This window comes from Symphodus melops (genome assembly GCF_947650265.1).
Source record: "Symphodus melops genome assembly, chromosome: 2".
In the NCBI taxonomy this organism is placed as follows: domain Eukaryota; kingdom Metazoa; phylum Chordata; class Actinopteri; order Labriformes; family Labridae; genus Symphodus; species Symphodus melops.
In genome coordinates, this window is record NC_136692.1 from 31209279 (window position 1) to 31228362 (window position 19084).

Here is a 19084-nt window from a genome sequence, read left to right on the forward strand (position 1 = left end):
CACTGAACACACTGAACACACACTGAACACACTGAACACTCTTAACACAATGAACACTTTGAACACACTGAACACTCTGAACACACTGAACACACTGAACACACTGAACACACTGAACACACACTGAACACACTGAACACACTGAACACTCTGAACACACACACTGAACACACATTGAACACACTGAACACACACTGAACACACTGAACACACTGAACACTCTGAACACACACACTGAACACACACTGAACACACTGAACACACTGAACACACTGAACACACACTGAACACTCTGAACACACACACTGAACACACACTGAACACACTGAACACACACTGAACACACTGAACACTCTGAACACACACTGAACACTCTGAACACACTGAACACACTGAACACACTGAACACACACTGAACACACACTGAACACACTTAACACACACTGAACACTCTGAACACACACACTGAACACACACTGAACACACTGAACACACTGAACACTCTGAACACACTGAACACACACTGAACACACTGAACACACTGAACACTCTGAACACACTGAACACACTGAACACACTGAACACACACTGAACACACACTGAACACACACTGAACACACACTGAACACACACTGAACACACTGAACACTCTGAACACACTGAACACTCTGAACACACTGAACACACTGAACACACACTGAACACACTGAACACTCTGAACACACTGAACACACACTGAACACACTGAACACTCTGAACACACACACTGAACACACACTGAACACACTGAACACTCTGAACACACACACTGAACACACACTGAACACACTGAACACACTGAACACTCTGAACACACTGAACACACTGAACACACTGAACACACACACTGAACTCACTGAACACTCTGAACACACTGAACACACACTGAACACACACTGAACACACTGAACACACTGAACACTCTGAACACACTGAACACACTGAACACACACTGAACACACACTGAACACACTGAAGACACTGAACACACACTGAACACACACTGAACACACACTGAACACACACTGAACACACTGAAGACACTGAACACACACTGAACACACACTGAACACACACTGAACACACTGAACACACTGAACACACACTGAACACACACTGAACACACTGAACACACACTGAACACACACACTGAACCCACTGAAGACACACTGAACACACACTGAACACACTCTGAACACACTGAACACACACTGAACACACTGAACACACTGAACACACTGAACACACACTGAACACACTGAACACACTGAACACACACTGAACACACACTGAACACACACTCTGAACACACTAGCTCAGTCTGTAGGGACTTGGGTTGGGAACCGGAGGGTCGCCGGTTCAAGTCCCGGCACGGACCAAGTCCGGAAACTGGGCTGGTAGCTGGAGAGGTGCCAGTCAATTTCCTGAGCACTGCCGAGGTGCCCCTGAGCAAGGCACCAAACCCAAAAAAAAACTGCTCTGGAGCGCCCGCTGTGGGCAGCAACCTCAATCTGAGACCTCTCCATTAATGCAGAGTGAAAACCGAATTTCCCCTCGTGGGATTAATAAAGTATATAAAAAATAAAAACACACTGAACACACTCTGAACACACTGAACACACTGAACACACTGAACACACTGAACACACACTGAACACACACTGAACACACACACTGAACACACTGAACACACTGAACACACACTGAACACACACTGAACACACTGAACACACACTGAACACACACTGAACACACTGAAGACACTGAACACACACTGAACACACACTGAACACACTGAACACACACTGAACACACACTGAACACACTGAAGACACTGAACACACACTGAACACACTGAACACACACTGAACACACTGAACACACACTGAAGACACTGAACACACACTGAACACACTGAACACACACTGAACACACTGAACACACACTGAACACACACAATGAACCCACTGAAGACACACTGAACACACACTGAACACACTCTGAACACACTGAACACACACTGAACACACTGAACACACTGAACACACACTGAACACACTGAACACACTGAACACACACTGAACACACTGAACACACTGAACACACTCTGAACACACTGAACACTCTGAACACACTGAACACACACTGAACACACTGAACACACTGAACACACACACTGAACACACACTGAACACACACTGAACACACACACTGAACACACACACTGAACACACTGAACACTCTGAACACACACACTGAACACACACTGAACACACTGAACACACACTGAACACACTGAACACACTGAACACACACTGAACACACTGAACACACTGAACACACTGAACACACTGAACACACCGAACACAAACTGAACACACTGAACACACTGAACACTCTGAACACTCTGAACACACACACTGAACACACACTGAACACACTGAACACACTGAACACTCTGAACACACACTGAACACACTGAACACACTGAACACTCTGAACACACACTCTTAACACACTGAACACACTGAACACTCTGAACACACACTGAACACACTGAACACACTGAACACACTGAACACACACTGAACACACTGAACACACACTGAACACACTGAACACACTGAACACACTGAACACACTGAACACACACACTGAACACACTGAACACACTGAACACACACTGAACACACTGAACACACTGAACACACTGAACACACACTGAACACACACTGAACACACACTGAACACACACTGAACACACTGAACACACTGAACACTCTGAACACACACACTGAACACACTGAACACACACTGAACACACACTGAACACACACTGAACACACTGAACACACTGAACACACTGAACACTCTGAACACACACACTGAACACACACTGAACACACACTGAACACACACTGAACACACACTGAACACACACACTGAACACACACTGAACACACACTGAACACACACTGAACACACTGAACACACTGAACACACTGAACACTCTGAACACACACACTGAACACACTGAACACACTGAACACACTGAACACACTGAACACACTGAACACTCTGAACACTCTGAACACACACTGAACACACTGAACACACTGAAAACACACTGAACACACTGAACACACTGAACACACAATGAACACACTGAACACACTGAACACACACTGAACACACTGAACACACACTGAACACTCTGAACACACTGAACACACTGAACACACACTGAACACACTGAACACTCTGAACACACTGAACACACTGAACACACTGAACACACACTGAACACACACTGAACACACACTGAACACACACTGAACACACACTGAACACACTGAACACACACTGAACACTCTGAACACACTGAACACACTGAACACACACTGAACACTCTGAACACACTGAACACTCTGAACACACACTGAACACACTGAACACACACTGAACACACACTGAACACACTGAACACACACTGAACACACTGAACACTCTTAACACAATGAACACACTGAACACACACTGAACACACTGAACACTCTGAACACACTGAACACACTGAACACACTGAACACACTGAACACACACTGAACACACTGAACACACTGAACACTCTGAACACACACACTGAACACACACTGAACACACTGAACACACACTGAACACACTGAACACACTGAACACTCTGAACACACACACTGAACACACACTGAACACACTGAACACACTGAACACTCTGAACACACACTGAACACTCTGAACACACTGAACACACACTGAACACACTGAACACACTGAACACTCTGAACACACTGAACACACTGAACACACTGAACACACTGAACACACACTGAACACACACTGAACACACACTGAACACACACTGAACACACTGAACACACTGAACACTCTGAACACTCTGAACACACTGAACACACACTGAACACACTGAACACACTGAACACTCTGAACACACTGAACACACTGAACACACTGAACACACACTGAACACACACTGAACACACACTGAACACACACTGAACACACTGAACACTCTGAACACACTGAACACTCTGAACACACTGAACACACTGAACACACACTGAACACACGGAACACTCTGAACACACTGAACACACTGAACACACACTGAACACACTGAACACTCTAAACACACTGAACACACACTGAACACACTGAACACTCTGAACACACACACTGAACACACACTGAACACACTGAACACTCTGAACACACACACTGAACACACACTGAACACACTGAACACACTGAACACTCTGAACACACTGAACACACTGAACACACTGACCACACACACTGAACACACTGAACACTCTGAACACACTGAACACACACTGAACACACTGAACACTCTGAACACACACTGAACACACTGAACACTCTGAACACACTGAACACACTGAACACACACTGAACACACACTGAACACACTGAAGACACTGAACACACACTGAACACACACTGAACACACACTGAACACACACTGAACACACTGAAGACACTGAACACACACTGAACACACACTGAACACACACTGAACACACTGAACACACTGAACACACTGAACACACACTGAACACACACTGAACACACTGAACACACACTGAACACACACACTGAACCCACTGAAGACACACTGAAGACACACTGAACACACTCTGAACACACTGAACACACACTGAACACACTGAACACACTGAACACACTGAACACACACTGAACACACTGAACACACTGAACACACACTGAACACACACTGAACACACTGAACACTCTGAACACACTGAACACACACTGAACACACTGAACACACTGAACACTCTGAACACACACACTGAACACACACTGAACACACACTGAACACACACACTGAACACACACACTGAACACACTAAACACTCTGAACACACACACTGAACACACACTGAACACACTGAACACACACTGAACACACTGAACACACTGAACACACACTGAACACACTGAACACACTGAACACACCGAACACAAACTGAACACACTGAACACACTGAACACTCTGAACACTCTGAACACACACACTGAACACACACTGAACACACTGAACACACTGAACACTCTGAACACACACTGAACACACTGAACACACTGAACACTCTGAACACACACTCTGAACACACTGAACACACTGAACACTCTGAACACACACTGAACACACTGAACACACTGAACACACACTGAACACACACTGAACACACACTGAACACACTGAACACACTGAACACACACTGAACACACACTGAACACACACTGAACACACACACTGAACACACACTCTGAACACACTGAACACACTGAACACACACTGAACACACTGAACACACTGAACACACACTGAACACACTGAACACACTGAACACACTGAACACACACTGAACACACTGAACACACTGAACACACACTGAACACACTGAACACACTGAACACACTGAACACACACTGAACACACTGAACACACTGAACACACACTGAACACACTGAACACACTGAACACACTGAACACACACTGAACACACTGAACACACTGAACACACACTGAACACACTGAACACACTGAACACACTGAACACACTGAACACACTGAACACTCTGAACACACACACTGAACACACTGAACACACTGAACACACACTGAACACACTGAACACACTGAACACACTGAACACACACTGAACACACTGAACACACACTGAACACACACTGAACACACACTGAACACACTGAACACACACTGAACACACACTGAACACACACTGAACACACTGAACACACTGAACACACTGAACACACTCTGAACACACACTGAACACACACTGAACACACACTGAACACACTGAACACACACTGAACACACTGAACACACTGAACACTCTGAACACACACACTGAACACATTGAACACACACTGAACACACACTGAACACACACTCTGAACACACACTGAACACACACTGAACACACACTGAACACACACTGAACACACACTCTGAACACACACTGAACACACACTGAACACACACTGAACACACTGAACACACACTGAACATACTGAACACACTGAACACACTGAACACTCTGAACACACACACTGAACACACTGAACACACTGAACACACACTGAACACACTGAACACACACTGAACACTCTGAACACACTGAACACACTGAACACACTGAACACTCTGAACACACTGAAAACACACTGAACACACTGAACACACTGAACACACACTGAACACACTGAACACACTGAACACACACTGAACACACTGAACACACACTGAACACACTGAACACACACTGAACACACACTGAACACACTGAACACACTGAACACACACTGAACACACTGAACACACTGAACACACACTGAACACTCTGAACACACTGAACACACTGAACACACTGAACACACTGAACACACTGAACACTCTGAACACTCTGAACACACACTGAACACACTGAACACACTGAACACACACTGAACACACTGAACACACACTGAACACACTGAACACACTGAACACACACTGAACACTCTGAACACTCTGAACACACTGAACACACTGAACACACACTGAACACTCTGAACACTCTGAACACACTGAACACACACTGAACACACTGAACACTCTGAACACACTGAACACACTGAACACACTGAACACACTGAACACTCTGAACACACTGAACACACACTGAACACACACTGAACACACACTGAACACACTGAACACTCTGAACACACTGAACACACTGAACTCACACTGAACACACACTGAACACACTGAACACTCTGAACACACTGAACACACACTGAACACTCTGAACACACTGAACACTCTGAACACACTGAACACTCTGAACACACTGAACACTCTGAACACACTGAACACTCTGAACACACACTGAACACACACTGAACACACTGAACACTCTGAACACACTGAACACTCTGAACACACTGAACACTCTGAACACACTGAACACACTGAACACACTGAACACACTGAACACTCTGAACACACACACTGAACACACACTGAACACACTGAACACACACTGAACACACTGAACACACTGAACACACTGAACACTCTGAACACACACACTGAACACACACTGAACACACTGAACACGCTGAACACACTGAACACACTGAACACACTGAACACACACTGAACACTCTGAACACACACACTGAACACACTGAACACACACTGAACACACTGAACACACACTGAACACACTGAACACACACTGAACACACTGAACACACTGAACACACTGAACACACACACTGAACACACTGAACACTCTGAACACACACTGAACACACTGAACACACTGAACACACTGAACACACACACTGAACACACTGAACACACACTGAACACACTGAACACACTGAACACACACTGAACACACACTGAACACACTGAACACACACTGAACACACTGAACACTCTGAACACACACTGAACACACTGAACACACTGAACACACACTGAACACACTGAACACACACTGAACACACACTGAACACACACTGAACACACACTGAACACTCTGAACACACACACTGAACACACTGAACACACTGAACACACACTGAACACACTGAACACACTGAACACACTGAACACACACACTGAACACACACACTGAACACACTGAACACACACTGAACACACTCTGAACACACTGAACACACACACTGAACACACTGAACACACTGAACACACTGAACACACTGAACACACTGAACACACACACTGAACACACTGAACACACTGAACACACTGAACACACTGAACACACACTCTGAACACACACACTGAACACACTGAACACACACTGAACACACTCTGAACACACTGAACACACTGAACACACACACTGAACACACTGAACACACTGAACACACTGAACACACTGAACACACACACTGAACACACTGAACACACACTGAACACACTCTGAACACACTGAACACACACACTGAACACACACTGAACACACACTGAACACACACTCTGAACACACACACTGAACACACTGAACACACACTGAACACACTCTGAACACACTGAACACACACACTGAACACACTGAACACACTGAACACACTCTGAACACACTGAACACACACACTGAACACACACTGAACACACACTGAACACACACTGAACACACTGAACACACTGAACACACTGAACACACTGAACACACACTGAACACACACACTGAACACACTGAACACACTGAACACACTGAACACACACTCTGAACACACTGAACATACACACTGAACACACACTCTGAACACACTGAACACACACTCTGAACACACTCTGAACACACTCTGAACACACTCTGAACACACACTCTGAACACACACACTAAACACACACTCTGAACACACACTAAACACACACTCTGAACACACTCTGAACACACACTCTGAACACACTCTGAACACACACTCTGAACACACACTCTGAACACACTCTGAACACACACTCTGAACACACACACTAAACACACACTCTGAACACACACTAAACACACACTCTGAACACACACACTGAACACACACACTAAACACACACTGAACACACACTCTGAACACACACACTAAACACACACTCTGAACACACACACTGAACACACACACTAAACACACACTCTGAACACACACTCTGAACACACACACTAAACACACACTCTGAACACACACTAAACACACACTCTGAACACACTCTGAACACACACTCTGAACACACTCTGAACACACACTCTGAATACACACTCTGAACACACTCTGAACACACACTCTGAACACACACACTAAACACACACTCTGAACACACTCTGAACACACACTCTGAACACACACTCTGAATACACACTCTGAACACACTCTGAACACACACACTAAACACACACTCTGAACACACACTAAACACACACTCTGAACACACACTAAACATACACTCTGAACACACTCTGAACACACACTCTGAACACACTCTGAACACACACTCTGAATACACACTCTGAACACACTCTGAACACACACTCTGAACACACACACTAAACACACACTCTGAACACACTCTGAACACACACTCTGAACACACACTCTGAATACACACTCTGAACACACTCTGAACACACACACTAAACACACACTCTGAACACACACTAAACACACACTCTGAACACACACTAAACATACACTCTGAACACACTCTGAACACACACTCTGAACACACTCTGAACACACACTCTGAACACACTCTGAACACACACTCTGAACACACTCTGAACACACACTCTGAACACACACACTAAACACACACTCTGAACACACAGTGAACACACAGTGAACACACTCGTCGGGGTTATTGTGACCTCGGTTCTTTGGTGGTTCAGGATTCAGACGTGTTTACATTTGTTAGACAGATTCAAGCAGAACCAATGACTCTCTTCCCTGCAGTCTGTGTTAACCTCTTCATCTGTCCCCCAGGTGCTGAGCCCACCACCTCAGAGTACACGGTCATTATGCACGGGGAGAAGTTTAAGACCATTGAGGGCATCGTTATGGCAGCAGACAGCTCTCGCTCATTCTCCCCTCTGGAGAAATTTGGCCAAGGCTTCCTGGAGCGTCTGGTGGGCATCGAGATGCCCCACAAGCTGCTGGAGAGGGTCACCTTCGTCGACACGCCTGGCATCATCGAGAACCGCAAGCAGCAGGAGAGAGGTGACCAACCATGCAGCCAGAGTTCACTCTTTAGTTTGTTCCAGACAAGCAGCAACCTCTGCAGTACCTGGAGTGTCCACTAGAGGCTGGCTGCAGTACCTGGAGTGTCCACTAGAGGCTGGCTGCAGTACCTGGAGTGTCCACTAGAGGCTGGCTGCAGCAGCACAGGAAGTCACATACACACCCATTCAAACAGCCTGTTTTTACAGCAGACATGAACATGTTTACAGCCTGCTTCAAAAAACCAAAAAGGTGTGATTAGCTCATGTCTCCATCCACACACTGTACACACACACACACACACACACACACACACACACACACACACTGTACGGGGGGTGGAGAACAGGAAACAGAAGGCAGCAGGTTGATTAGAGCACGGAGACGGTAGAGGTGGCGTGCAGACAGTCTGTAGAGGTGGCGTGCAGACAGTCTGTAGGGGTCGGTAGAGGTGGCGTGCAGACAGTCTGTAGAGACGGTAGAGGTGGCGTGCAGACAGTCTGTAGAGACGGTAGAGGTGGCGTGCAGACAGTCTGTAGAGACGGTAGAGGTGGCGTGCAGACAGTCTGTAGAGGTGGCGTGCAGACAGTCTGTAGAGGTGGCGTGCAGACAGTCTGTAGAGACGGTAGAGGTGGCGTGCAGACAGTCTGTAGAGACGGTAGAGGTGGCGTGCAGACAGTCTGTAGAGGTGGCGTGCAGACAGTCTGTAGAGGTGGCGTGCAGACAGTCTGTAGAGGTGGCGTGCAGGCAGTCTGTAGAGGTGGCGTGCAGGCAGTCTGTAGAGGTGGCGTGCAGACAGTCTGTAGAGGTGGCGTGCAGACAGTCTGTAGAGGTGGCGTGCAGACAGTCTGTAGAGACGGTAGAGGTGGCGTGCAGACAGTCTGTAGAGACGGTAGAGGTGGCGTGCAGACAGTCTGTAGAGGTGGCGTGCAGACAGTCTGTAGAGGTGGCGTGCAGACAGTCTGTAGAGGTGGCGTGCAGACAGTCTGTAGAGGTGGCGTGCAGGCAGTCTGTAGAGGTGGCGTGCAGACAGTCTGTAGAGGTGGCGTGCAGACAGTCTGTAGAGGTGGCGTGCAGACAGTCTGTAGAGGTGGCGTGCAGACAGTCTGTAGAGGTGGCGTGCAGAAGGATTGGAGCTGGGTGCGTCAGAGAGTGACAGCACACAGTCAGTCTACAGTAAACACACACACAACATCAGCACAGTAAATAAAATAGTCGTGTTTAAATATTCTAACAATCTGTCCACGAGCTGTCTGACCCGTCTGTTACGGAGGGTGTTGAGGCTCAAGCGCAGAACAGAGAACACGTAGAACCAAGTACAAAATAATAAATTTATTTATAAACACAAAATAAATTCCACAACAGAGGACGCTCAACCCTAAACAACAGGCGAGGAAAAAACAGGCTAACTGCTGAAAAACAAAAGAGCGACTAACAGCCGGAGATAAAATTAAAGCGTCGTGCTAACACGAGTTAAACTAAGTTACCCACAAAGCAGAGGCAAAGCCACGAACTCAAAACACGAGTCGAGTTGACGGACTAAAAACTAACACTAGCTGAGGTATACTCAAGGAGGGGGAAGCAAGGCTGGTGGTGATCCGAACTGCCGATGATCCGTCGTGCCAAATCAGGGGTGTAAGCAGAGTAGCTCCGTGCTGTAGTGAAGTCGAGCTCCGTGGCTGCAGGGGATCCAACTGCACAAGAATAGGTTAATTAGCAGTAGAACAACAGGATGTAGAAACGAGGCATGTGCAGAGGTCGAAATACTAACGGTGACTAAACACGGTCCGGCACTGGACAGCAGGCTGGAGGCTCCTTAAATGCAGACTGCTGCAGCCACTAACTCTGCTCAGCTGCGTCTCATCTGCTGATCAGTGATTAGCCACACCTGATTGTCAACACACCACCAGCCGAGTGCACGCCCTCCTAAGAGCAAAGAGAGAGACAAGAGAAAGAGGAAGAGAACTGCCACTAACCACTGGCAGAGGTGGAGGGCGTGACAGTACCCCCCCCTCTACGTGCACCTCCTGGAGCACGTGCGCAGCGACCAGGATTCTCCCGATTGAAATCCCGGATGAGTGTAGCATCGACGATGTGGCGTCTTGGAACCCACATCCTCTCCTCTGGGCCATAACCCTCCCAGTCCACCAGATACTGGAATCCCCGCCCACGGCGCCGAGCATCCAGAATGCGACGGACGGTGTAAACAGGCCCGTTATCCACCATCCTAGGTGGAGGTGGGGGACGGACCGGGGGGGCTAGGTTACTCTCCTTCACAGGTCTTAGCTGCGAGACGTGAAAGGTAGGGTGAATTCTCATGGTCGCTGGTAGCTTCAAACGCACCGCACTGGGATTGATGATCCGATCTACTTCGAAAGGTCCGACAAACCGTGGTGCCAATTTCCTTGACTCCACCCTTAAGGGTAAATCCTTGGCCTTGAGCCAGACCTTCTGACCTGGGATGTAGGCAGGGGCGGGAATCCGACGACGATCTGCCTGTCTCTTCATCCTCAGAGAGGCTTTCGATAAAGACGCCCTGGCCCGCCTCCAAATCCGTTCACACCTCTTCATGAAGGAATTGAGCGAAGGAATGTTGATCTCCCGCTCCTGGGCTGGGAACATGGGTGGTTGGTATCCCAGGGAGCACTGGAAAGGAGATAATCCCGAAGATGAGTTAGGCAGAGAATTGTGCGCATACTCAACCCAAGGAAGCAGGCTACTCCAGGTGGTCTGGTTCTCCGCCGTCATGCACCGGAGGAATGTTTCTAACGACTGGTTAGTCCGTTCAGTCTGACCATTTGATTGCGGATGAAACCCAGACGAGAGACTGACGGTGGCCCCCAAGGCTGTGCAAAACCCCTTCCAGACTGCCGAAGTGAACTGTGGTCCACGGTCCGAAACGATGTCCGTAGGGATGCCGTGGAGACGAAACACATGATTAGTTAATAATTCCGACGTTTCATGAGCAGAGGGCAGTTTGGTTAATGCCACAAAGTGTGCAGCCTTGGAAAACCGGTCCACAATGGTGAGTATAGTGGTTTTACCCTGAGATTTTGGAAGTCCGGTGACGAAATCCACAGCAATGTGTGACCAAGGGCGATGAGGTACCGGCAGGGGTTGCAGGAGTCCGGAACTGGGCTGAGAAGAGTTCTTGTTCCTGGCGCAGATGGTACATGCAGCCACAAACTCCCTAGTGTCTTTTTCCAACGATGGCCACCAAAACCTCTGACGGATAACCTCCACCGTGCGTGCCACCCCAGGGTGACAGAAAACCTTGGAGGCATGGCCCCATGACAACACCTGAGGACGGACAGAGTCATGAACAAACAGATGATTTGGGGGCACGTTACCTGGAGCAGGATGTTGCTGCAGGGCCCGGATGACTTTGGCCTCAATGTCCCAAGTCACGGCAGCCACAACACGGTCCCTGGGAAGAATGGGCTCCAGTTCACCTGAGTCCTCCTGGACTGAAAACTGACGAGAGAGTGCGTCAGGCTTGACATTGCGGGACCCAGGGCGGTAAGTGAGGGCGAAGTTGAATCGACCAAAGAATAATGTCCACCGAGCTTGGCGAGCGTTGAGTCTCCTGGCTGAGCGAACATATTCCAGGTTGCGATGGTCGGTCCAAACAATAAACGGCTTCTCCGTGCCCTCCAACCAATGTCGCCACTCTTCCAAAGCAAGTTTAACTGCCAATAACTCCCGGTTTCCGACATCATAATTCCTCTCTGCTGGTGACAGACGTCGAGAAAAGAAGGCACACGGATGTATCTTCTGGTCGGAGGTGGAACGCTGGGAGAGGACAGCTCCTACGCCAGAATCCGAGGCATCAACCTCAACGATGAACTGTAGGGCAGGGTCGGGCTGGACCAGGATAGGAGCAGACACAAACCTCCGCTTGAGGTCCTGGAAGGCACGATCAGCTTCAGGGGTCCACTGGAAAACTAGTTTGATGGAGGTGAGTGATGTCAAGGGTGCCGCAACCTTGCTGTAGTTCCTGATGAAGCGTCTGTAGAAGTTAGCAAACCCGAAGAACCGTTGGAGCTGCTTGCGGTTCACAGGCACTGGCCAGTCCTGTACAGCAGATACCTTCTGGGGATCCATGCTCACCTCCCCAGCAGAGATGATGTAGCCCAGGAATCCCACAGTAGCAGCATGGAACTCGCATTTCTCCGCTTTAACGAAGAGGCGATTCTTCAAAAGGCGTTCCAGCACCTGATGCACATGACGGGTATGTTCCACTGCATTCCGTGAGTAGATGAGGATGTCATCGAGGTAGACAAAGACGAACCGCCCAATCATGTCTCTGAGAACGTCATTTATGAGGTTCTGGAAAACAGCAGGTGCATTGGTGAGCCCGAACGGCATCACCAGATACTCGAAGTGACCCAGGGGGGTGTTAAACGCCGTCTTCCATTCGTCCCCTTGTCGGATGCGTATGAGGTGGTAGGCGTTGCGCAGGTCCAGTTTGGTGAAGATGGATGCACCGTGAAGGGGAGTGAAGGCGGAGTTAATGAGCGGCAGAGGATAAGAATTCTTCACCGTGATGTCATTAAGACCCCGGAAGTCAATGCAGGGGCGAAGAGTCTTGTCCTTCTTGGCCACGAAAAAGAAACCTGCCCCCACTGGAGAAGATGATGGACGAATGATCCCAGCAGCGAGGGAGGTCCGGATGTACTCCTCCATAGCTGTGTGTTCTGGCTTAGACAGGTTATACAAGCGGCTGGTGGGCATTGTGGACCCAGGAATGAGATTGATGGCACAGTCATATGGTCGATGAGGGGGGAGTGAGAGAGCATCCTCTTTGCTAAACGCTGGTGCCAAGTCGTGGTACTCACGGGGAACCAAATCCAATTTGATGGTAGGTAAAACAGCGGTTGCAGATGGCGTGGCAGGGGTTAGAGCTGACTGGAGACAGGAAGCGTGGCAGGCAGGATCCCAGGAGATGATTCTTCTTCTCTTCCAGTCAATGTGGGGGTTGTGACACTGGAGCCAAGGAAATCCCAAAACCAACGGAGGGCAGGAATGCTCAATCACAAAAAATGAAATGGTTTCACAGTGATTTCCGGCCAGCAGGAGAGAAACAGGACTGGTTTTCAGAGAAATTTCAGAGAAGGGGAGGTCATTAAGGGCTCGAACCTTGAAAGGTCTCTCCAGGCGTTCCAGAGGAATCTTCAACCGAAGAGCGGTCTGATGGTCCATAAGGTTCTCCTCAGCCCCGGAATCAATCAAGGCCAGAATCTCAGATGTGCAGGATTGTTGACAAATAGATGCGGTTACCTGGAGACGTTGTGGGGAAGGAGCAGAATATGTGACTTGGCTCAACCGTACCTCCCCGCTTACGGATGAGCCCGTTCTTTTCCCAGCCGCTGGGTGCAGGTGGCCAGGACATGTCCGCTCTTCCCGCAGTAAAGACAAGCATTAGTCTCCCGGCGGTGCTGTCTTTCCTGTGCCGATAACGATGCTCGTCCCAGCTGCATGGGTTCAGAGTCGGCCGGTAGAGAGTGCGACGAGGCCTGGAACATACGAGGGGAGAAGACTGCTGGATTGGTTTCAGCTCGTGACCCTCGTTCACGGCGTCTCTCTCGTATCCGGTTATCGATGTCGATCGCCAGGGTCACAAACTGATTAAAGCTGGAGCTCTCCTCCAACGTGGCCAGTTTGTCCTTTAATTCGTCGGAGAGTCCAATGTAGAACATGCTTTGGAGGGCTTTATCATTCCAACCACTTCCTGCGGCTAAGGTCCGGAACTCCACAGCGTAGGCAGCAACACTCCGTCCTCCTTGTTTTAGGCTTGCTAACCTGTGGCTAGCCTCCCGTCCCTTCACTGGATGATCAAACACTCGCTTCATTTCTGTGATGAAGGATGGGTAGGAGTTGCAGATGGGATCTTGTTGCTCCCAGACCGAGGTTCCCCACTCCCTAGCCTCTCCAGACAATAACCCGATTAAAAAGGCGATTTTAGCACTATCGAGAGTAGGACTGTGGCTGAAGTGTAAAGACTAACGACACCTGGGTTAGAAACGCCTTGCAGGTACCTAAATCTCCACTATAACGTTCAGGTAACGACGCTTTAGGTTCACGAGATGACGCATTAACCGGAACATTACCCAACAAACTGCCCGAGCTAGACGGAGCTAACTGAGCTAGTGCATTGGTCAGTTGTGCTACCTGTGCAGATAACTGATTGCACTGCGTGGTTAACAGTGTGACCTGGTTATTAAGTGTAGCATTATGTTCGATTAGTCTGCGAATATCGGTGTCATGCTGACCTAAAAGCGTACCTTGATTCGACAATGCGTGTTGAATAGCGCTACTCTCACGGGCTGTGTCCGACCCAGAGTCTCCGTCTGCTGAGCTCATCTTGGCCGGACCGTACTGTTACGGAGGGTGTTGAGGCTCAAGCGCAGAACAGAGAACACGTAGAACCAAGTACAAAATAATAAATTTATTTATAAACACAAAATAAATTCCACAACAGAGGACGCTCAACCCTAAACAACAGGCGAGGAAAAAACAGGCTAACTGCTGAAAAACAAAAGAGCGACTAACAGCCGGAGATAAAATTAAAGCGTCGTGCTAACACGAGTTAAACTAAGTTACCCACAAAGCAGAGGCAAAGCCACGAACTCAAAACACGAGTCGAGTTGACGGACTAAAAACTAACACTAGCTGAGGTATACTCAAGGAGGGGGAAGCAAGGCTGGTGGTGATCCGAACTGCCGATGATCCGTCGTGCCAAATCAGGGGTGTAAGCAGAGTAGCTCCGTGCTGTAGTGAAGTCGAGCTCCGTGGCTGCAGGGGATCCAACTGCACAAGAATAGGTTAATTAGCAGTAGAACAACAGGATGTAGAAACGAGGCATGTGCAGAGGTCGAAATACTAACGGTGACTAAACACGGTCCGGCACTGGACAGCAGGCTGGAGGCTCCTTAAATGCAGACTGCTGCAGCCACTAACTCTGCTCAGCTGCGTCTCATCTGCTGATCAGTGATTAGCCACACCTGATTGTCAACACACCACCAGCCGAGTGCACGCCCTCCTAAGAGCAAAGAGAGAGACAAGAGAAAGAGGAAGAGAACTGCCACTAACCACTGGCAGAGGTGGAGGGCGTGACACCGTCATCAGCATTTAAACCTTCTTGTTTTTCATCTCGTTGGGACGTTTGACCTGAAATGTGACCTGATGTGTTTGCACTTATTGCATCATTTCCTGAACCATAAATTAACAACATGAGTGTGATGAGTTTCTGTGACAGGAAGTGGTCACAACACTGCACAGAGCTGACGCTTCCTGTGCTGCCCCGCCCCCCAGGTTACCCCTACAACGAGGTGTGCCAGTGGTTCATCGATCGAGCCGATCTCATCTTCCTCGTCTTCGACCCCACCAAGCTGGACGTGGGCGGCGAGCTGGAGATGCTGTTCAAGCAGATGAAGGGCCGCGAGTCCCAGATTCGTCTCATCCTCAACAAGGCTGACAGCCTGACCACGCAGGACCTGATGAGGGTGTACGGAGCCCTGTTCTGGAGCATGGCCCCGCTCATCAACGCCACAGAGCCTCCACGGGTTTACGTCAGCTCCTTCTGGCCTCAGGACTACTCTGCAGACACGAGCCGAGGGCTCTTCATAAAGGAGGAGACGTCCCTGCTGGAGGACCTGAACCAGGTTCATACAGCATGGACACATTCTCCCTGACGGATCCATGGGCGGCGTGCAGTCTGCACAAAGCTGCATGTTTCACTGATCCGTCCCTCACAGCGCTCTCATTCAGAGTTAAAGTGTTTACTTTAAAGATTTAAAAACGACTGATCCTCAGCCGAGTCAGGACGGCGGATCTGAGTGATCTTAGAATGTTTCAATGAATCCTGAGCTAACCGTAGGTGAGACAGGAGAGCTGATGACATCATCACTCAGCAGGTCACCAAACAGAAACGCCACCACTGAAACAGAGAGATGATGTTTTGGCCTGCAGCCTCGTCTCACACCTCTCTCTCCTCTCCTTTAGGTGATCGAGAATCAAATCGAGAACAAGATCGCCTTCATCCGCCAGCACAGCATCCGTGTTCGCATCCACGCTCTGCTGGTGGACCGCTACCTGCAGACCTACTACGACAAGCTGGGCTGGTTCAGCGACCCCTACGAGGTTTTCCAGGACATCGTCAATGACCCAGACAAGTACTACATCTTCAAATCCATTCTGGCCAAAACCAACGTCAGCAAGTTCGACCTCCCCGACAAAGAGGCCTACCAGGACTTCTTTGGCGTGAACCCCGTGTCCAGCTTCAAGCAGCTGTCGTCCCACTGCAGCTGGAGCGCCGGATGTCTGCTGGAGAAACTGGAGAGGGCCATCTCGTACGAGCTCCCTGCTCTGCTCAGCAGCGTCAGCAAGGTCCCTGACACGCCTGCACCCACCAAGGCTGCACCCGCACCTCCCCCTCCACTCCCCGGGACCTGCGAGGGCCCCGGCTGTGAGGAGAAACCAGCCAATCGCTGGAGGAGACAGGGGAGATGAACTGAGGAGGCAGATGGCAGCAGCAGCCAGAGGGCTTCCTGAAATATTTCCCTCTGCTGTGATTTGCCGTGGAGACTGAAAAGGGGAGGAGTCTAAATGTGTGAGATGTACAAAGTAAACCTGGGTCACACAAGTGAAACAAACCAATGTAACAGTCAGACAGCAAAGTAACATGGCGTCTCTTTGAAATCCTTCTGAGACCCAGAAACCCATGTTGGTCCTCTGTCGGGGCCATGAGTCTCCTTTAAAGCTTCCAAACCCTGTCAGGTCAGGTAGAGGACATCCTGGCCTTTCTCATCAGCTGTCATCTGTTGAGTTCAGCCTTTTCTAAATGACGTCTGCTCTGCAGACACACAGAGGTTAGAGGTCGATAAAACAGTTGAGCTTTAAGCAGCTTTCAAGGATATTCACCAACTTTAAATCACCTCATGATGTTTGAAAAAGTCTTTCATGCTGGACAGTTGGTAATCATGGAGTCAGAGTCTAAGCTCTCAGGTTCAGAGGAAGAAGTGAAACAGTGTTCAACGGAGCAGTCTGTAGCCCCTAGTGTTTAAAATGAGTACTACAGTCTAAACTCTAATCAGCACAGAGAGCTGTCTCCCCCCTCCTCTCACACAGGTCAGCATGTAGAGACACTGTAGCTTCAGTGTTTAGCCAGCTCTGCATGTGGTGG

The 19084-nt window shown here is 48.7% G+C and overlaps 1 protein-coding gene across 1 annotated transcript in view; it reads left to right on the top strand.

Annotated features, from left to right (window-relative positions):
* LOC306819764 (sarcalumenin-like) overlaps positions 1-19084 on the top strand; it is a 31992-nt gene that overhangs the window by 12753 nt on the left and 155 nt on the right. Inside the window, exons 4-6 of the mRNA XM_079337309.1 lie at positions 9667-9900; positions 17215-17564; positions 17905-19084. The exon at positions 17905-19084 is cut by the window's right edge and continues 155 nt beyond it. Of these exons, the coding sequence (XP_079193435.1) occupies positions 9667-9900; positions 17215-17564; positions 17905-18411 (1091 nt within the window). The 3' untranslated portion in view covers positions 18412-19084. The remainder of the gene's footprint in view (positions 1-9666; positions 9901-17214; positions 17565-17904) is intronic.